This window comes from Seriola lalandi, unplaced genomic scaffold (genome assembly GCF_002814215.2).
Source record: "Seriola lalandi dorsalis isolate HSWRI2012SDOR001 ecotype SW California unplaced genomic scaffold, Sedor1 jcf7180002054945, whole genome shotgun sequence".
NCBI classification, from domain to species: Eukaryota; Metazoa; Chordata; class Actinopteri; order Carangiformes; family Carangidae; genus Seriola; species Seriola lalandi.
This window is the reverse complement of record NW_019525496.1, coordinates 3,091,428-3,114,140: the sequence shown is the minus strand read 5'-3', so window position 1 is coordinate 3,114,140 and position 22,713 is coordinate 3,091,428. Positions and strand designations below refer to the sequence as shown.

The following is a 22,713-nucleotide window of genomic DNA, read 5'->3' as shown; positions in this document are numbered from 1 at the left end:
ATTTGGAGTCCCAAGAGACAGTGAGCTAATGGCTAGAGTGCAAGAATGCAATAATTGGGGCTTGGCCCTGGTTTCAGGTCAAACCACTACCCTCCTCAATCTGTCATCTGAAGAAAACAACACTTCCATTGGCTGCTTGTATGTACACTGAGAGACTCCACACCTCTCCTCATTCCCCGAGCCTTGACTCTCAGACTGAGTAAGTGTATGATTAGATGGACTGTGTCTGCACTATTTCCTTCTGGAAAAAGTGAGAGCGAGAGTGAAACTGACTGTCAGGCTGTCTGTTTCCTGGCCCATAGGCTCCGTGATTCATATTACAAAGCATAGCACAATACGTTGACTTCATTGTGTAACCAAATCGCTGCTCTCATTCTGTCTGTTTCACACATGCAGCTCTTTAGTCATCGTGTAGTGTGACCCTCAAGATGAATACAATGGATGGATATTCATTTGGCCCATTAGAGCAGGCAGGACAATGGGTCCAAGATCCATGAGAGCGCAGTAAATGCAGTCCGTCATCACAAGCCGACGGCCAGCTTAGAGGAGCTGCAAGCAACCCCATGGGGGAATTTACTGCTCCCCCGTGGCCTTTAATAATTCACATTTCTTTTTGTGTTTTAAATGAAAGCAAATGGAAGAGAAACGAACTGTAACTGGCACACAGTTGTAAGTCTTGCTGTGCAGTGTCATATTTGCTCTGCACACTTGCTGAGCCTTTAATGTTGCTGTGCAATGAAGGAAGACTAATTATCCACATTAAGCACAAAATGTAAACCCTGGCTCATGGGAAACAATCCATCATCAAACCATGATATGTACCAGACACAAGCTAAAATATACATTAACTAACAGACCATCACACATACAAGGCGTGCTGCTTTGCCATGCTTCCTCTCTAGCAACTGTCTGTTTGTGGTACATACAGCATGTGTTTTTCGAGTTGATAGCCGATGAGAGGTGCAGGAACCTGAAAGTCACTGGCGAGTGTTAAAATGCACTCGGAGATCTGGCCCAGCTCCGTGAACACGCTGTTGTTACCACCCCCCGTTGCCTCGAGGCCTCAGCATCTATACCAGCCAAGACTGCGGCTGGCGCTCCAACTCTTTATTAGCAACAGCAGGCCAGCAAACGCCGCCTTGGAAATCACTTTGAGCATTGAAAGGAGAATAGATGCAGAGAGGAAGAAGAGAGAGTGAATGCTAGTGACAGGAGAGTGATGCAGAGTGACGCGCTGATAACTGAGAAGAGCCTGAGAGAGAGAGACAGAGAGGGAGGCTGATAAATCATAGATAACCAGTGTCTCTGGTGCTTCTATGTTTGATTCAGTGCAGCTTCATCTACACTCGCTGACACCTCTGCAGCGGTGGAGTTCAAAAAAATCTAAAATGTTTTCATGTCCAGATTCACCAGCAGTGGTGAAAGAAATACTCAAGTCCTTTACTCACATTATAGTAATGTAAGTAAAGGTAATGTCATGTATGTCATGAAATTATTTTTTTTATATATCCCTTTTTTAGAGGCATAGTTTTTCTGTTGTACCTGGTGACCTAACTACTTCATATTCATGTTAGGTAGTTTAATCCAGCGGTTACCAAGCTAGGGTCAAGCCTTCTGCAAATGCTCACAAGATAAACAAAATTGATTATCTGGTTACAATTACATGTCATACAAAACGCATTTGCTGTTGGAGTTTAGTTGTATTAGTATTTCCAAATTGTACTCAATAAGTATAATACTAGAGTAAATGTACTTCGTTTCCTTCCACCCCTTGGACCTCATACACGAAGTGAGTCATTGATGTTATTAACTAGCATTTGTCTGTTGTCTGTTAAAATCCTTTGTTTGTTATTCACTATCACACAGTTAAGGAACAACCAGATTTTACATTTCACTGCGAGTTGTTCAACTATGTATATGACAAAGAAATAAATCTTCAATCTTGAACTCTTAAAGATTGAATCTTTAAGATGAAACAGCCGCATGGGGATAAAAATGCTGTGAATCATGATGTGTCTTAGCTGCCATGCCATCGTCACAACATACTTATATATGATGGTGTTTTACATAATAGATATTTAATGGTGTATCCTGATGACTTGCAAACAGAAACACATCCCTATCTGTCATTTACGCCAGCACATCAATCAGTTGTCATTGGGAACACAAAACCTTCAACATCAACATGAGAGCCATTGACTGTCATCTGATATGTATATCCCTCTAACCCACCTTGTTCTTTTGTGTTGATCCTGTTGAGTAAAATGATGAGGGATTAAAATAAACACTCTCATTTAAGCATTTAAGTCATAGATGACAATCAGAACCCGGCAATTTGTTGTTGGTGTCTTTCAGACCTCCCGTGATTGGCAGAGCTGTAAAGCCGCAGCCTCGCTGTGGTCGAGCTATAGCTGCAGCGAACACCGGACAGCATATTCCTCAGCAAATACCAAGACACAGGCAACACCAGGCCAATTTAAGTCTTAGCTGTTGACAGCTGGTTCTCAAGCGAGGCACAAATAAAGAAAAGATGGAGAAAGCTACACAACATCCATCATGTTGTTTCAGTCAGTTCAACACAGACCAGCTAGTGCTGGTAGAAATGCACCGCACGGTCTTGAGGTATACACACACACATGCACACATACTACACATACTGCTGAAATGATTACCGGTATGTTGTTTTTTGAAATAAAACTCTCAAACTCATTAACTCATTAACATGCAGCTTTATATACACCACCAGCATTTAAGCATTCAGAACTTCCACAGAAAATTGCAACATTTAAATAACGTTTTAAAATGGCCACTGTTGTGTCCAGTAACACTGTATAGCAGTGAAACTAACAACAGTAAGCTACTGTTGACAAACTCATATGGAGATGTAATAATAAAAAATAAATGTTTCAGTTACAGAGAACGATACATTTAATCAAATCTGAGCTCCAATCGTAAGAATATGAAATATTCTTATATATTATTTAACCAGAAATCTTAAATATTTGGTCCATTTACGTGTATTTTTCCAGAGCTTGATATGAACTCGAGAGCAATGGTTAAATGCTATGGAAAGAGCCTGTGAGAGGACCTTGAGTTGAGATTTTTTTTTTTTTTCTTTTTCAAATTTCAAATATAATTTATGAAAAAGTCCTGCACTCACCCACTCATTTCATCCAGCACTGGCACAATAATATGCAGCCACAAGAGCAGTCAGAAATATTTCAGGAGCAGAGAAGTCTAAATAAAGGCTTCGGTTGTGCTAAATTTAAAAAGCAGTGAAACATTACACAACTGTGTGAGCGAATAAGTGAGCGATCTTCTCCTTTTTTTCCTCAAACGTTTCAAATTTTTGAGAGCACAGACAGCCAGGGTGTAATTTGGACTGCATTTCTGTATTTGGTATAGATATCATCTTTTAACAGTGCAGCCGCCAGCGGGACCTATAACAGCACTGAAGCTCATCAGTCACACTTTACACAACCACAAAACTTTATTTAAAGCTACCGCCATATTTTGTGGAAGTCTACAGTAGATGAAAGTGTTAAAATATGAGTCAACACAAAGGCTGGCAAAGATATGGCCAGGGGTTTGACAATGGCTAAATTGTTCTGTATAACAACGGAGAGGCTATACATGCATTTCCCAAAAGCTACATTGACTGCTGTTAAATGTAGTTAGGAAAGGAAACACTTTATTGCAGTATGTCTGGGAAAGGTACGGTGTAATATTACTCGATCCAGCAGGCTAAAAAAAAAAAAAAACAACCGGCTCAAACCTTGACCTGGAGTTTGAGAAAAACCTTCCCCTTGAACCACCTTAATGTCAGTATATTAAAGTATCACACTGATGGAGCACAGATGTCATCGTTGTTGTAACAGGGCTTTTCAATCAGTGGCCAGACTTAAGCTGATCCACATACAGCATGTGGAGTAACAATCTGAATCCATGCAGCAAAACACAACTGGCCTTGAGTGAGATCATGCCGTCGGGGGAGATGTAATAAGACATGCAGCTGTGGTCTCAGCTCAGTCTCTGAGGTAGATGCAGAAAACAACGAGACGTGTTGATAGGCATGCAGGGTGTGAAGAAAACTGGGGACAATTAAACAAACCCAAAAGTTACAGGGTTGTTTTAGATACGGTAAGTGGTGGAAGTTCAGTGACTATTACTTTGGTTCAAAACAACAAATGTGACAAGCGTTTTTTTTTTTTTCTTTTCCTTCTTGAACTAAACTCACATGACAATGGGAGAGGTTCTCCATGCTTGAATTCATGTGTTTAATTCCCACCGGCTTTCATATGGGGCCATATGGCCTGGTTTCTGGCCAGTTTCTGCAGGAACAATATGTTTGCATTCATAAGTTGAGGGCTATTTTTTGAGCCTTTGCAGAGAAGTTTAAATGTGGGAAATATACTACATCAAATAAGGTGCTAATAACATTTTTAGCGCATGATATTCAGTGATAATTTCAAACTCTGTAATTCAAGAAAAGTGACTTCCATTGTCAAAATAGCTGAACATTATTTCCCTCATACTCTGAGCCTATAGAAACACTCATATAGACAGAATCAACACCAGCACCTTTTCTACTTTTCCTCTGGGCTAAAGCCCTGCTCTGCTTAGCACGTAACAGGAGGTGGTGGTCGCGAGGTTGGAGTGGTCATAGAAAGGGGGGCGCTGGGAGGAGCTGTAGAAAGAGACTCTAAATCTTTTAGCAAGAGAGGCATAGCAATAGCCAGACCGCCATCTGTGATTGATCAGTATGTTGGCTCACAGAGTCCCTGTTTGTATGTGTGCGTTGGAGTATGGATGGGTGTGGGTGGCTGGGAGAGAGAGAGAGAGAGAGAGAGAGAGAGAGAGAGAGAGAGAGAGAGGGAGAGAGAGAAGGAGGAGAGCTTTTGCCCACAAGGTTTAAGCTGGGCGTGTGCTGGGAGTTATAAAAAGACTGGCAAAATAAATAGCAGTTATTATTGTGGCAGAAAAAGAACTGATACCAGCACTGGCATACCAGATTGAATGATTAAGAGCCAGGGTATCAGAAAATGTTAAATAACCTTTGTGTGTGTATTTTCAAAGCTGCTGAACAATTAATCCATTATTCTCCACACGTATAGGAAGCTCCAACAAGTCTAGACATCTTTGTAAACACAGGCCACCCAGTTCCCCTTTCTGCCCCTGACCTCTTTACTCACTTCCCATCAAACTCTCCTTCATGCTCTTTAAATTATGGGAGGGAACCGATGGAGAAAACCTAGTGGAAAACTTGTCCAGTCACTTACTGATAGTAATGATTAGGTCAACTGAGTCAGTGTGATAAATTCAATACTCATATTTTCTTAGGTTTTAACTTACTTTACTTACTTTAAATATATTATCAAATATATTAAACTTTTATTCAGTGTGTTAGAAAAGAAGAGGTAAGAGTTTGACATTTTAGGAAAAATTAATTCAGCTCTTAAGCTCTTCAACGGCAGGCCAAGAAGTGGCCCAGCACATAACCCCTGATAAAAAAGTGTACTGCCTGAATGAATGAACTGAACTGAGTGATGCTAATAAGTGAGATTTAAAGGTGCTGGTAAGCAGACTTTTCTGCTAGCTGTTTCCCTCTGTTTCCAGTCTTTAAGCTAAGTTAAACTAACTAGCGGCTAGCTGTGGCCTCATATTCGATGTACAGACTTAAAGTGGCTATTTGTAAGTTCTACAAATTTTACAAAGAAATGTGCTGGTTAGCGTGCTAACTTCAGTAGAAGAAAAGACAGGATAGAGACAAGAGTTAACACTGGTGTTGCTTTCCACTGCTGGAGACAGCTCTTGGCAAGTAAAGGAATGAAGTTTGATGCTGAACTCCCATGTTTCTTCTAGACTGGTTAAGTAAACAGCTGTTAATGCTAACGCTAGTGAATCTTACAGATAGCTCCCTGAAGAGTGATATCAATCTTCTTCTCTTCTAACTCTCTGCCAGAAAGCAGATAATAAAATAAATATAAAACTATTTCTTTAAAGCTAATGGTTTGAAGTTCTACATTACATCAGAAATGAAACACATAAAAGTGAACTGAAGGACAGGTGGAGGCCACCACCGCTCTACCAGTGCTGCCACCCTGTTCCACCCTTCGCCTCGTCCGCCAAACTAACACACTGCTTTATAAGCCTGTAAAGTCAGGCCCCCATGTCAAAATCTGTTTTTTAAATCCTCTCAGTTTTGACCCTATAAATCGACTTTGCTCATGAAATCAATCTTTCCATTCATTCACTTCATACCATCAGTGTGATGCTTTGACAGAAGAAGAGGGCAGGGAGGAGGTGTCAGCCTTTTTATGTATGTATTAATGTTTAACTACAGACCCCAGTGCCTCCCACCCTCCTTTTTCTTCTCTTCTTCTCTCCTTCAGGCCTCTCAAACTGAACTGGACTCAGACAGGAGTCATAAATCACTGATGGAGCCAGGGTCCAATCAACACCACAGCCGAATGGCGTGAGAAAGCGCGTGGGCCTCCAGCAGCCTTGATAACACCTTGTCTGGGTATCAAACCCACTCCGTGCCACATAACGCGAGACGGCGGCATCTCGGCTCTGACTGAGTCAGCTGGGAATGGCATGACCTCAGCGAGCTGTTTCAGTGAGCTCAGAGGACATCAATCAAGAGTGCAAGGTCACTCAGATAACCCATCGCATGGCTTTGACCTTCACTGACTGGTACCTGCCATGTCACAAGGTTTGTTACAGGTCGGTGACTCCATCAATCCAGGGTACGGTACTTTTTTATCATGGTAAGTGTCAGATAGAGAAAATGGATGACATTTGGGTTTGAGCCATGACAGTAGGTGATTGTTTGTACAGTACTAGAGGTGGCGCACAGGATTTGTTGTAACCATGACAGCCTGAAAAGACAGATGAGGAAGCTGACATATTTCTGCTTTAGACACAGTCAGCCCACCTGCTAGGTTTTAATGAAGTCACTGGGTGCTTGTCTATTCTCAGGAGATAAACAGAGAGGTCAGTTGCAAATCACTTACTCTAGCCCACTGAACTGGTGCCATGAGAGGACATCTTTAAGGTTTAACTTGTGCAGAGAGTAAATGCAACGTAAACAATGGCGGGAAAGGTTTGCCACATGCTGTGTGAGCCGCCCTCCCTGCCTCCAAGCTAGGGAGGTGATAAGTATCCACTAGTTGCCAAAGACATTAAAACTCCAAAAATAGTCACTTTTTGACTAAATCCAACCACAGGTCTGTGCTGCAATCCAGTTATAGCAAAACAGCCCCTTTCCTGGACGTGTTCACAGCCAAAAGCACTGTGTGCCAAATTACGATGCAGCTCCTAAATATAAAATCCAAACTATGCGGCCTTAGTAAAGCATGAAAGTGCTGGCACGGTGCGTTCCAATCAGTATGCATTAGTAATAAGTATAACAGCTTATTTGTCATGGGTTAGAGAGGAAAGAATGTAAGAAACCTGATTTATCCTTACATCAGAGCTAAAGGCAGTCCAACTAAAACAGAAACACCTTGACTTAACAGACAGCAGAGCTGGTGAGCATCTCCAGCACCCCCATAACAAAGGAGATTATGAGCCCTCTCCCATGGTGTCCACTAAAACAAACACAGTAATCATTGTCACAGAACCCAGGCCAGATAATTGCAGCATAAACATTTATTTCTCCAGGGAAAATGAAGGCAAACAAAGCAATATTGCCATGGTTTCATGAAGCCGCATGGTTTTGATTTGAACTCTTATGAGTGAGGAGAGAAAAAGAATATTGGTCATTCACTTCAATAGAAAGTGAATAATTCTTGTTAAGGTCTTGTAAAGTAAACAGGACTACATTATTGGGGCTTTAGTCCACTGGTTTTGTCTACTGAATTATCATTGTTATTGTATGATCAATTAGGCTATTCACACAATTCATTTAGATTAAAAGAATGGCTTCAAAATCCAGTTACTGTGCAAAAAATGTACAAAAATATACATGGCTGTGAAATACACTGCTGCATTTCTGATTTTACAAGGAAGCAAGCTAATGCAATACACATTTTTAAGTTAATTTTTATTATGAGTTTCGACTGCATTTCCCAAGGAAAACTGGCACAGCCGTTGCCATAAAGCAGCAAGGAAAAAAACATGTTGTTCATAAAATAAAGTTATTGTTCCTTTCAAAGCACCCTAAGCCTACAGTTCAAATGTGCACAATCAGTTTGCTTTCTGGAAGCCACATGCTCCGTGAGGGAAAATTTAGGCAGGCTAATGAAAACCAAAATAGGTTTCACTCTTTGTGCTGGTGAGTGCCCGGCTGCACAAGCTTCGGTCAGTGACAGTCACTCATCTACTTACATAACAGAACGCCAAAAATAGAGCTGATAGATTTCATATGGGGGGATCCGGCTACTGTAGCCACAGGCAGACCGTTGCCATCTTTCCACTGATAAGGTGGGAGTCCCACACCCAGCACCCTGCTCCTACCAACTGGAAAAGCTGTCCATTTTCCCAGAATGACCGACTCACACAGAAAGTAAAAGGCAGATAAAGACATGAGTCAAATACAAAGAAAGTAGGACAAAATATGGGTTGAATCTTACCAGGACGTGGGTGAGGACGATCTTGATGAGTGGTGCTCCTGAGAGGTTGATTGACAAGGCTGGTGAAGGCTCCACTTTCAGAGAGATTAGACAGCTTGCTACCTGGATCTTGTGATCCTTGAAATCGGCTGCTTCGTTAATCCTAAGAGGCACAAAAAGAGAGAAAAACATAGAAGATGAAAGAAAAGAAAGGCAACGAACAGAGAAAAACAAATGCAGAAATTAGTAGAAAGAAAGAGAGAAAAAAGAGGTCTAGAGAGACAGAAACAGTCACATAAATCAGAAAAAAAATCTGGCACACACATCAACATAGAAGTGTTACACATGGGCCCAGAGCAGTAGCATTTAAGTGGGACTTTGATCATCTGTCTATAATCAGTCCCGCTGACAACACCAGTATTGCATCTGTAGTTTTCCAAGATCATCTGATATGTGACATTGGGATCAGACAAACATCACCTCTCTACAATGATACAAGGGTACTCTCTCACCCACAGAGGAGCCCGGCAGTGAGAGAGCCATATAAAAACAATCAGCAACAGACATCTCCAAATGTACTGTCACCTATCTCACACTCTGTACTTTAACTTCTACAAAGTATAAAGTGGTAAAAACATGTTGTTTAATCGCTGCTGTGTCAGGTTTGGTAAAAAATAAACATTGTAGCATGAGTGGAACAAACTGGTCCGGACAATAACTGAGGGGGAAGGGGTGGGTATGTAGCGCTAATAGCAGGGTGTATCAGTCAGTGGAGGTTGAGTGGTGAGATGAGAGATAGGCGAGAGGACAGATAAGGCCCTGGCTCCAGGCATCAGCTGTCCTGTGTCTCAGGAAGCAGAGGCGCCTTAGCGCCGGTGGACCTGATGTCCCACACAGGAAGTACAAAGAGAAAATTCATATTTACACTCAGTGATTTTGTTTATAACCTATTTTCCTGGATAAATCCCTTGCCAAAACAAAACTGGTATGGCAAAGCTTTTAAATTTAAATGTGATTAGATTAACTTTAGTTAACCTTTGATTGTGGGTGCTGTCCCTTCCTCTTACCTGGTCTTAACAGGGCTGATCTCATTGTAGTAGTTGTGCATGTTGTGGTAGAAGAGGCCAACGATCGTGGTTTGAGCTAAGGAAAAAAAAAAAAAAAAAAAAAATTATAGTTGAATGTGAAAGACATGGACAGAGTGCTGGGAATGTAAAGCAGTGCTGCTAAAATGCTCACAAAGAAGGGAAGTTAATTAACGCTTTCTTGCCGCCGCACGCTGGCACTGGCAGGCTAACAGGACTGTATACTCGCACAAGAGTGAAAGGGAGAGGGCTGCAAACCACGTGGATGTTGGGAAGTCTTATGAAACCTCTACATGACTTCACCAGGAGAGCAGGGGGTCTGATCCCCCGCCCCTAATCTGACCTATCTTCCAGCTCGGTCCCACATCAATACTGCAAGATAAACAATTAAATTGGAGGAAATCCTTAATGGTCGTGTTCCTCCTTTCAAAGGCTTTTTTTCCCGGGCCCCACTGACTGAGACAACAAAAGCTTGCTGATGTCAAAAAAAAAAGGGCGGTGTATATGCTGCAGGAGAGTTTCTAACCTTCCAAAAAATAATATCAACAGCATGACCCCCAGGAAGTCCTGCAAGAGATCTCGAGGTGGCCAGAAGGAGAGAGAATGAGAAAAAATATAGTAAAGTATCCAAAAACACCAATGTGTCGCATTCTCTGTATTTAATTAGAATATAAAACCTCCCCTTGGAGCATTGCATACAGCCAGGTATTCAGAGCTATGAGTTAATTTGGTCCTGGCTCTCGTGTGTCAGGCAATAACATATATTCCGTTTCTGATAATAGTCCTTTAATGAATTATTAAAACGGTTTATTCCAGTGTTCGTTCGCAACGCAGTGCACGCAGCGGCCAGGTGGAGCCGAGGGAATCTGACCTGAACACAAAGTCAAACAAACTGAGTTTTAATGCCCACTGTAATTACTGCTCTCCTTCACTCCACTATGTGAGTCCATTCTTTTTAATGACAGAGGAAAGTGGAGAAAAAGTGCTCTCTCTCTCATTCTTTCTGTTTTGAATAAAAGGGTAACTGCCAACATTAAAGCCGTGGCTGGATTTCTACGGTGCACCATAAAGCCACACAAAAGCTCTCATGGCACTCCTGTCCTACACTGTATGTTGTGTTAGTAGTCTTAAATCTAAGCATAATAAATTACTGGCCAAATAACAAGGGTCTCCCAGCTGGACAATTTTCTCTTGGCTGAATCAGAGCACAAATAATGTGCAGCTTTCACACTCAACCTGGCTACTATTTTCTATACAGAGAATCCTCAAGATACCAAAGGTCCGTTTTGTACATCACCCAAGACATTTCACTGATTGTCTGCAATATTTGCACTTACACTGCATGGTGAAAGCCTCCCCTGGCACAGAGATGTAGTTCTTGCCCTGTGTGGGGAAGCGATAATGCGGCAGGTTGTAGTTCAGTGGGAGTTTCATCAAAGAGTAATCTGTGAGGGTCAGATATTAGAAAAAGTCAGAACTGTTGAGAAGAACAAACTGAGAAGCAAGCAACAAGACCAATCTGTTTAATCAGGGGTGGATCAAAGATGTCAAGCAACCCTTGGGAGACACAAGCAGGCTTAGTGGCAAACAAAATATTATGAAAAAAAAGAAAAAAGAAGAAGACCCACACCCATGAGAGGCAAAGTGGAGCGGGATGACCCCTGCTTATTTGACCCGCATTTGTCCTCTGAATGAGAAAACTAATGATGTCAGCTTGACGCTCCATGTCCTTCTACCCTAACCGTGTCCACACAAACTACAAACAGTGAGTCACCTTATGGAGAGATGACACCATACTGACCTGCAACAAAAGATGTTCCACCCAGGGAGATGAGAGAGTTCGGGCTGGGCTCCAGGTTAGTCACCATGTGTTCCATCACTCTGTCCACGGTCTCGATCAGACCGCTGACCACAGGGGTGGACTGCTGCTCAACAATGATCCAACACAAAAGTGTTCACAATCAATTCACAGTCAATGTCCAGCATTGATTCATGCTGACCTATCGGATTCTGTCATATCTTTTTAAAATGAAAAATGTTCTTACAAGGCTCAATTTACAAATATAAATTATGTCAATTCAAAGGGTCACTCCGCCAATTTTACACACAAAGGCCAATTCACTTGTTATGAAGAGTCCTCAGCATGTGACGGCAGTTGTATAAGGTCTGTGATTATGGAGGGAACTTAGAAAATAACCGTGACAATGTCGTCAGGGTTATCTCAGTTTGTCAGGAGTTTGAAAAACATGGGTATTTAGCAGGCAGGAAGGAACAAGTAAATTATGCTATTGATTGCATTATGGCAAATGCAGGATCCAGAGTTTTTAGAGCTTGACCCACAGGGAGTAAAAGTCAGGATGTCTCTGCCTATTTTGCTTTGATTTTGTCCATTCTTTTTAAACTCTCTCTTGAGTTCCCCAACTTTATGGGAGTGCAATATGAAGCTGGAGCACCCCTTTAATTCATGATAACAAACTAATAAGAAAAAGCTGTAGTAAAACAAATATAGGTTTTAACAAATTAACATTTAAAGTGGGACCATATAACTGTTGTTGGACAGCGGCCACTTTGGCTACAAATGACAATTATGGGAATATGTTTAATGCTACTTTTTAGCATTTGGCTCCAATGCTATGCTATTTAATAGTAGCACAAGTGGAGAAGAGTCATAAAGTCAGGGGAGTGACTCAGTACTGTTCGTTATACAGACATATTCATCTAATGTTTGTTAACATTAGCTAATATTAGCCATACAGCCTCACTTGGTCATACAATATAACACTGGACCAGCAAAACCCTGAAGTTTACTGTACTGAACAATTGTGCGTTTTGTTTCATATGAATTCAACTTTTCATTTGTAAGAAGAAGAATGTTTTATTTGTTCCCTCAAAACTTACATTGTGTTTAAGATTACTTACAAATATGTAGGATGTGTTATTGCACACAAACATATGCATCTGGACGTTGCAATAAGGTGGTTAAAATAAATATAATATGAATTTGATGAAATTGAATTGTATCAAGTACAAAAAAAATGCAAACAGCACATTAACAGACTATGTAGTTTTAAATTAAAAGCCATACAAATCTTGATAAAATGTGAAATTTTCTGACATATCAGAGAAGGTAATCGCAGATATGTCAAAAGGGGCTTTACTGAACACTGTATCTGCAGTTTTACATTCTCGTACAGCGACATCTGTTTCAGCTTGCTCCTACAAAAACAGGCGTGCTAGTTCTGAGCACTAAATGTACTGAAACCACACACTTGCTCAGAATGTCTCTCTTTCTTGTGTTTGTGTATGAGAGGCCAGGATGAGTATACAGTACAGAAAGCTGCAAAAAATTTTTCAAAGCATTGTCTTGTAGAGCAATTTATAGTCAGCGGTACTGTCTTATACAATTTACACCACTGTATTTGACTACATACTGCAATCCTGTGCGGGTACACTGCCAGATACGGTTATTGCTGCTGGCACCACTTATGCCAAAAATATGCTGTGTTAAAATTTCAAACTCATGGATCTCTTAAGTGCCTTGGATTAAAGCATTCACCAAATTGCATATGTTTCATTATGTCATGTTTGAACGTTGCACAACAACAGTGTGAACTCATTTACCTCTGGCAGCCCTGGAGAGGACAGCACTTCTTCCACACTTTTGAGAAAAGCCTGGGTGGAAGAAAATGGACATCACGGAACTGTTGCATCATATGCACATGGGTGGGCATTGCGTCTGTGTGTGAACTGGTTTTGCAAGTGTAACATGTGTGTGCGTTCATGTGTGTGTGTGTGTGTGTGTGTGTGTGTGGGACTGACCTGTGTGAGGTTGTTGGCAGTGTTGTGAGGAATGGTCCGATTGGGCAGAGCCTTTAGGAAGCCCAACACTGGCATGGACTCCGGGTCCTGGGAGCTTTGGACCTCCTCGCTCTGACTGCTGACGACAGGAGGACTCACTTCAGTGGCTCTCTGGGGAAACAACACATCAGGCATCAAATGAGGTTCACTATCAGGAGGCACTTTCCGAAGGAGCACGGAGTTCCAACATACACAGGATGTTTAGTGACTGATAGCCCGATTCAGGGAATACTCTTTGGACAAGTGATTCAGTGTTGCTCTCCTTCAGTCCAGTGCCCTAAAGGGAACCATTTTGTGTGCAGGGTTGAGCAGCTGTCTCCACTCTACTCTATTTCTTTATCCGTTTTCTACCTCCAAAGCCTTTCAATAAACAGGAGTCTATTCACATGTGCTCTCAATATCCTTCCTCCCAACTCCTCTATCTTCAAAAGGAAATAACAGCTCAATAAGAAGTTTGTCTTTCTATTGAGTCAAGCAAAGGCCGTCATCTCTCTTCTGTGCTTATTTTGGCTCTAAACATTTCTGCAAATTTGTCATACAATTTGGATGCTGTATTTGTCAGGAAAACCTTGATAGTTCAAACATGTGGTATAAAATTATACTTAGGTATCAACTCTGAGCCTTGCTAAGTCAGAAGCTACACACTTACGACTGTTGGCGTCGTTGAAGTGACCTCTTTGGAGAATCTGGGTGTCGTGGCAGAGGCAATGGCTTCACCTAGAAAAGACAATACACAGGGCTCTATTAAAATAGGATAGGAACCACACTATTGACCTGTATAGATGGTTGTAATTCACTTTTTATCTCTGGTGGACTTTCCAGTTTAGATAGCCCCTGCCTTTTTGTCATTTTGTTATTAGGCCCTTTGTTGAACTTGACCAGGCCTGGCTGCTGCAATGTAGCTGGACTTTATCACCCTACAGCTTGCAGTTTACGAGGCTGGACCATGCCCAGTCATGAAAGGAGATAGATTACAACCTCCACAAAACTGGGATAATCAACCACATTATACTCTGCCACTAGCTTCTGTACATTTTATATCTTTGTTGTCATTTCATAAAGGCGGCATTAACTAGCTACCAGAAAATGGCCATATATGGACCCACATTAGAGGTATCACTGTGAACCAGTCCTGCTCTTCTTTGGTTCAATGCAACATTTTATATGAGTGCTCTGGAGAAGTAAAAATATTTTTCTGTAACCATAACAGTCAGGCTCTTTGCGTCTGGTAATGTTCTGTGGAATATATTGCTTTTGGTAACGACTTCGAAGAAGAAATCAAGGCAGTCTGCACTTTATGCTTCACACATTATGACCAGCTGAAGCTCCGGCAGTACACAGTAATAGTTTTCATGTATCCCCATACACACGATGGAAGAGACAACCCTCACTAATCAGACTGTTTCATCCACAACAAAAGGTGATTCAGCCTTTGTTAAGCTGAAAAGGTTCATTTCATCAGGTTTCGAACCTTTCTCACACTACCAAGAAATTTAGTTAATGTGGATTATCACGCACAAACATTATTTCGAAGTTCTCGTAAATGTCAACTTTTTTTTCTCCATTTATGGCAATCTACTGACCATGGAGGTAAACAGCAAAAGAACAAAAACAGAGTCTGGGGGTTTTTGTCTTAGCATGTTATAACCTGTCACTTTTAATCAAAATGATCTGCCCCCCGCGACCCAACCTGCCTTTGCACTCTTATAAATACTTATAAGGCAGAACTATGTGAGCCGTGGCACTTGTATGATGGAAGGTCATGAAAATGTTTTGTGCAAGAGGAACCATTTGACAGGGAAGTGGAGTATATTTGTACAGTTTAACATCTTGTTGTTATGCATGAATGCCGTGGACGGAATGTGGAGAGGAGAAAGACGGAAATTGCTTTTTAACCCCTATTTCCTCAGTGCAGAGTCAAGAGGGAGGGAGCGTTATAATAGATATGCTATGTCCTCCATTGACAGGAAATAGTTTCCACAAGGGCTTGATGTCCTACCTATGGCGGCACTGTAGTACAGCCTAATCTCGTCAGCAGAAAGGGCCCTTTCCCAGATCACAAACTCGTCAAAAGCGCCTGTTACGTAGTGACCGTACGCCCTGTCGTTGCCAGTTCCAATGACAAGGTCAGGGTAGGGGTCTCCATAGTTCTCTGAGACATTGCCAGCAGGGTCACTGACAGTGAAAGTCCCATTGATGTAGACCTTCAGACCAGCCTTTTTTGTCCATGTGAAGAGAATGTGCGTCCAGAAAGGCCCTGAGAGAGAAAACAGAGAACAATAATGTTTTTTTTTGTAGAATTATAAGCAGCAGTTTGACAAAATAAGCACTGCAAATTTTAAGACAGGAAATTCAGGTATAAGTAGTATGGCTTTTCATCTAAACATTTTTTTGTTGCTAATTTTCTGCAACAAACATAGAGCAGGAGGTGCACTCGCAAGCAAATGTGCAGGGATGCACTCACTCAATGAGAGAGTGTGATTCCAGTCATTGATTTGTTTGAAGTAACGTGATTCTCACTGAGTCACTGTGAGCGAATGCAGGACTCACTCGTTCACCCCTTTCACTGTGAGGGAACGGTGCATGATAAGTGATTCATTCATTGAATGTACTACGCAGTGAACTTAAGCCCTGAGTAATACTCAGCGGCTCAAACAGCCGTAATCAGGCCCAGCAAGTTCGAGAGTAGTGCCGAACTGTAGATATTCTAAAAACATTCAAAATATACATAAATTTTTGGCATGTTTGTCTAAGTTCCAGATGCTGAGGATTTGAACGTACACCATTCAGCCGTCTTTCAGGTTAGTGAGTGGGACTGAACGACTCGGTGAATGAATCTTTAGAATCTTTTTAATGAACTGACTCCAGTGATTCGGGACACTGAAAACAACTGCTTTGCACATCACTTATGTTCTGACAAAACACTAATGATTATTTTCATTATCTGTTAATCAACAGACTATATTTTCTTGATAAATCCATTAATCCATTATTCTGTGAAATGTAAAAAGAAAATCATGAAAAATGCACGTTGTAATTTCCCAGAATGTGATGCCCTCAACTAGCTCGATTTATCAAAACACGGCTCTAAAACCCAAATACATTCAGTGTGCTGTCATATCTGACAATAACAAGTCCTTAAATCTGAAAAGCTGGAACAGGAAATTTTGGTTGAAGGGGAAGTCTACAGCTATGCTGTGAGGCATAGCAGTGCTTTGAGCTAAATGCTAACATCAGCATGCAAACATGTTACAGTGACAACAGTAACAGGCTGACGTTCGCCATGTTCACCATCTTACATTAGTGCAGGGCTATTCAACTGGACATTTCCCTGAGCAATTCTCATTATGTACACTTAATACAACATGGCACCACATTTTCAAAACTGCTATTTTGCCATATTGCATTTGATTTTCTGTGCAAAATAAGCTGCGATATCAACAAGTTTTCTACAACACATCATGTCAGCTGTCTCGCATATCAGTGACAAAAAGAGGCAAACAACAGAAGAGAGCAAAGAGAATGCAACAGAACTTGACGGTGCATTTGATGCAACACAACTATGGATGGGTATTGTTAAGATGATGTATCGTTCAGCAAACTCCAACAGCATTGTTTAGAAAAAACTCACTATTATAGACTGATTTTAAAAATGGAAATGTAAAACAAATGTTATACACACTGATTTGCTACAGGACTTTTTCTGTGATAGTATTTACTATGCAGTAGTTCACCAGCTGCCCCCAAGTCATAAAATCCGCCCCTGCTCTGAGGGACCTGAAACTCAAACTGAATTTCTGAACGACAGTTCAAATGATGCTCTGTCCATTTCAGATTGAACCCCACTTTACGTTTAGTTCTCTCCGCCATTGTCACTACAAGCAACGTCTCTGTGTGTGTGTCTGTGAGCTCCAGGTGCTCCAGTGTGAGACAGAGCCGCCGCCACCCCTCACACACACAGGCTCAGAGAGAGAGAGAGAGAGAGAGAGAGAGACAGAGAGAGAGAGAGAGAGAGAGAGAGAGAGAGAGAGAGATATCACAGACCTCATCAATACTACAGCCGTACCATCCCTACACACAACACAAACTATAGTTGAAAGTTTGTGACATTTTGACACCAGACACTGCTGTTACTGTCTGGGAGTGGTGTAACTGTTCACCTCTGTGGTTTAGATGATTTATTGTAGCAAAAAATTATTCATAATTAAACAACTGATCAGCGGGCTGGTCGGGCTTGATTGATTGCCGCCACTTGAATAGCCATGCAAAAGTGTGTTAACATGCTAACGTTTGCTAAATAGTTAGCACAAAAAACTAAAATTAGCTGCAGCTGAGGCTGATGGGAATATAAATACTTTATCGGTTTGGCAGGTACTTCTTCAAAAACTAAAGTACTGGACATGATGAAAATTTTGACCAGATGACGGAGCTTGATAAAAAGTTATGGGATCACTAAAGTAATTATGATTAATTCGCTTTCTTAAATATGGCTTAAATGATTAATTGTTAATCATAGTAGTTGGTGATTCATTTTCATCGACTAATAGATTAATATACTAATTGTCAGCTCTAAACGTTTTAATTGTCTTTGCTATTTTATGATATAAAGCCACATAAATCCTGTTAAGAACTCCAGGCCACAGTCTGGTGTGGTCCTACAAACTCTTTTCTATTTTCTCTGAGGTATTTTGACAATAAAGGGAGTCCCAAAAGACAATACATTCACTGTCTGAAAACACTTGTGCCAGAAGAGCACAACAACCAAGAACACATCTCATTTGTGGTTAGAATATAAACCATGTGTGCCAAAGACCCCCCCCCCCACTTTAACCAGTTCAAATCTCTCTTTCACCTCTTCATGCAGAGAGTTTGATCTACAGTGTGACATTCTTTGCCTTTACTGATAATCACAATGGTCAGAGGGCACCTCAAGGTTTAATCAGCCCCCCTCAAAGCTTTACCTCACACTCGTGACACACAAGGGAGAGAACTGACAGATTTTGACAGTATGTCCTGAAAGTTGGACATGTCACGCTGTATGAGAACCAGATGATGTTTGATCCTCTGTAACTGAATACTGAAATCAAAATTGAGTTATGACGCCCCGTGAACACAACTTTGACTAACTGCTGCAAAAACATAGATGACATAAGTCATTTGAGTACTAAGCACTGACCTGTAAAACGTTAAGCCTCATATGGTTTATTCAAGTTTGTCATAACAGTTTTCCAAATCATTTCATCTCATTAGAATACAAATCTTATTTTCAGGATTGAATGCAAAGTATTGGTCACACTCTGAGCTTTATTATGTTTCACATTTCATCTAAGTGGACCTGTACTCACCAAACATTATTGTATTTAAGAGGGAAGTGACTGCATCTCATTACACATCCATGATATTTTTATGTTTTGTGATACAGCAAGTGATTTATGAAAGGTATCCTTGACTAGCCAAATCAACTGCCTGCGGCTACATCTGGTTTGAGTTAACCAAACCATGAATGCAATTATATAACTAACAATTTATGGTTGAAAACAAAAAGTGTATATATAGAACAAAAATGCATTCATCACGGGTGCCTATGGAAATTAAAGGAACACTGTTTGATACGAAGGCAGATTGATTCACAGTACCTGGAACTCTGATGTTGGCCTTCCATCTGTGGTTGTTGCCTCGAGTGTAAAACTCCACATATCCTCCGAAGGGATTGGTGTAGACAGAGAAGCCATTGGAGATAACTTTCCCTCCAGAGGCAACAGCAAAGCGGGACTCTGCCTCATGGTTTTTCCAGAAAAAGGAGAAGGTAATCCCTAGAGAATGATGGAAAATCAGTTTTAACCATCAACACAAAGAAATGTTTTTTTGGCAAAATTATCATGTGCATAAACGACACTCACCGTCAGGACCGCACAAAGTAGGATCACTAATGCAAGAGTTCTGGTAGTTTCCAAAGTGGAGGAAGGTACCACCGTTATCTCCATTCAGAAAGATGCCCTTGTTAACCATTCCTTCAACAATGTCTGCGGCAAACACAAATCAGAGATATGATTTTGCTTGAAAATGTCTATTTCAGGGCCAAAATATTCATAATGTTTAATTATCTGCTCATTCAACAAATCAAATTATCAAAAGACCCTTAATAGTAAACTAATCATGAATTGTTTTGCAACTGATGATTATGCTTTCTTGGTATCTCATAAAACCACACCAAGAGCATTAACAGACTCAGTTAGATGTATTCATATGTTACAATTCTGGTTTGACTAAAAGCTAATGAACAACAACAAATGATTAAAATTCCTCATGTGGTGCTGAACAGGCAAAAGACTGAACAAGGACAAAAGTGTGACGTGCTCAGCTCAACTGTGTGTAAACACAGAGACGACAACAGAGAGCAATGGGTGATGCAGGAGTGAATTTCAGTGAGCAGAGAGTGATTGATCCTCACCTACTGTTGCAGAAATGTTAGTGTAGGCAGAGTCATTGGTATACACATAGGAAGAGTTATGGGAGGAGGGGAGCACAGTGTGGTTGTGGATTCTGAGTGCTGGACAAAGACAACGGAGAAAAACAATGATTCACACCTACATAGACACAGAAGACACAGGAGAACAGTGAAAGGAAGACAACAGGAGGGACGTGGTGTGCAGGTATGAGACGGAGTGATGCTGAGCTGAGCGCACGGTAGCAGCGCTCAAAGAGGATTCACACTGACTCCACACATCATGCTCAAGTCTATACCTGATCCCTCTTCAACTTTATCATAATTTAAAACTTATTTACTTATTTAAACAATTTATTCACAACATGGCTGTAAACTCAATGCACGTAGTAACGATCTTTCAGTCCTGCAAACTCTAAAATGCGGAATAACTTATCCATTCCTTACATTTTTTCAGTCTTTTACCACCTCCAGATTATGGGATACTATATGTAAAGTAGTGCAGCATTTTAAATCATAAATTACTTCACACACCAGCTACTTCATCAATTTCAGTTTATAAATCTGACATACAATCTAAAAGCTCTCAACACATTTAAAAAAGCATGATGGCTGTGGCTGGAAGGTGGGTGGTGAAAAACAGCTTGAGACCATGCAGAGAGCAATCAGAGAAAGACATTTAGGTGGTGCATTCCCACGAGTATATACATTCTGTTTATGTATGCACATACTTATGTTGCTTCCGTTAACATAACCTGGTCTGTTTCCAATCTGGTCCCACAGTTCATGGATTCCGTCCACAGCATCGAGAGGCCAATAATGTGAGGCCGTGGCCAACACCTGCAGGCCTGGACGGAGAGTTCACGAATAAACAAGAATCCAGAAAAGGGCTTTTCCCCCAATCAAGCTCTGTCTCATTACTCAAAATTTATTTTCCTGGCACTCCAATTTGGATTTTTTTTTTTGGTGAGGAATAAAAGATTGATAATAATGAGCACAACAGCTATAAAAGTTGTTGATTCAACAGACTATTCTGATTATTGATAAGAGCAGTAAACAAATCAACAACATCCTCTGGTTTGAGAGTTAGCAGATGGTGAAACACTTTCTTACCGCAGCTCACTGTATATTTCTGATCCAGCATATAGCTGTATAATGTCATCTTATTTAAATTTCAAACAGTATGGAAAAATGAAAGCAATCACACCACCCGTAGAAAAATTCATTACTACCTGGATGCTTCACAGGTTGTACCACTTGAGCATAAACCTGTAAAGAAATCGAATGTTATTTATAAAGGCTGCTACAGAACAGATGACTATACAGACCATAACATTAGAGGATTATAGGACTACAGTAATCTTACCTTAATGCATGAGACAAAAGCTGCAAAAAGGTTAATTCGCAAAGAAAATTCCATAGCTTTTGGAAAATGTACCATATACAGTCTTTTCTAAAAACAACTGTTAAATCCCCATATAAAAATGAATCCAGGAGGAGTCACTCATTATTCCAAGATGTGAAAACTTCTGATCAGTCCATGAGTCCAAACTTTGGAATACAGTTAAATAATAATACCAGTACTAGAACCAAAAAAAAAGGAATCAATTTAGTGTTCTGGCAGGAGGCAGAAAGACTTAAGAAGTTTCTCTTTCATGATAAAAATGTGAAGCCAACCTTCCAGTTCCACGCAGAAAACTGTAATCCTTGATCTTAATTCTCACATTGAACTAGTACTTGTTTCTTGGAGTTTCTGTGCCTGCATCTGGAAACTGCAAAGAGTAGAGAAGCTCCGTGGAGGCGTACTGGGGTTTCTGGACTGAACGTGGGAAATGCAAAACGTGATGTCATTTTTGGATCTTCTGAGGTGGGGCGTTAGAGCTTTGCGTAAATGGCAGTATTTGTGCGTAATTTGAGATTGCGCCGGCAATGAATGAGATCAAGATCTGCGCTCTGCGATCCAAATGTTGTTTGGATAAAAGATACGTATTAACAGTTTAACAAGTTTTGGATAGTGGGTTAAATTACTGGGCAACACCCCGGACTCTCTGGGAACAACAGGGATGCTGCTGAGGATGGGTGTTTTTTTGTAACAGTCTGCTGGAAGCCAGACAGAGCCAGAAATCACTGGAGTTACAAAGATACAACTTCTGAAGCACTATTTACAACTTTTCATGGCTTTCTCAATGGGTTACATTTCAACCATTCACACTAACCCAGACGAAAAAGGACGATTCACGATTCACTGTAGATCCAAGTAGAAATATTGAATAGAAATAGTGAAGTGTCAAATGACATGTGAGTCAGAGTTCGACTTTTCTTGAGTTTCTGTTTGTGAAATACTGTTGTGATTAGAATAATTCCCACAGGTCATCAGCTCTTCCAGTTCCCAAGGTCAATTTGGATACATATGATGGTAAACAGCGCCACCGTGTGGCCAGGTGGTCAACAAGTCCTGCTTATCTATTATTCACTCAACTCTTCTCATGTCTGCCTGCTGGTGTGTCTGCTGTCAAGCTAAAATTCATCATCTGATGACAGAAAAAATCTCTGTGGTTTATATGTAACAAACCACAATAGAGTGTACTCTGTTAGTTAGAAGTAGCCTTGTTTTTAATGGAGGTTATGTAATATTCAATTCTTCTCTACTATCTATCTTTTCAAAATATAATAGGATTACATTAATTTAGTTGGTTTATCATAATGGCTGATCAAATTTAATTGAGGGTGGACTAGTTTCTCTCCCCCGAGGCAGAGAGAGAGAGAGAGA

The 22,713-nt window shown here is 40.8% G+C and overlaps 1 protein-coding gene across 1 annotated transcript in view; it reads right to left on the bottom strand.

Annotated features, from left to right (window-relative positions):
- The window catches only part of adgrd1 (adhesion G protein-coupled receptor D1), a 30,988-nt gene extending 9,232 nt beyond the window's left edge, over nt 1-21,756 (bottom strand). Inside the window, exons 1-14 of the mRNA XM_087170329.1 lie at nt 21,310-21,756; nt 21,176-21,212; nt 20,675-20,791; nt 19,950-20,048; nt 19,399-19,521; nt 19,135-19,311; nt 15,498-15,755; nt 14,148-14,215; nt 13,460-13,609; nt 13,262-13,312; nt 11,442-11,565; nt 10,978-11,085; nt 9,623-9,698; nt 8,503-8,718 (exon numbers count right to left, since the gene is read on the bottom strand). Of these exons, the coding sequence (XP_087026455.1) occupies nt 8,503-8,718; nt 9,623-9,698; nt 10,978-11,085; nt 11,442-11,565; nt 13,262-13,312; nt 13,460-13,609; nt 14,148-14,215; nt 15,498-15,755; nt 19,135-19,311; nt 19,399-19,521; nt 19,950-20,048; nt 20,675-20,791; nt 21,176-21,212; nt 21,310-21,384 (1,679 nt within the window). The 5' untranslated portion in view covers nt 21,385-21,756. The remainder of the gene's footprint in view (nt 1-8,502; nt 8,719-9,622; nt 9,699-10,977; nt 11,086-11,441; nt 11,566-13,261; nt 13,313-13,459; nt 13,610-14,147; nt 14,216-15,497; nt 15,756-19,134; nt 19,312-19,398; nt 19,522-19,949; nt 20,049-20,674; nt 20,792-21,175; nt 21,213-21,309) is intronic.
- Nucleotides 21,757-22,713: the final 957 nt, after the last annotated feature.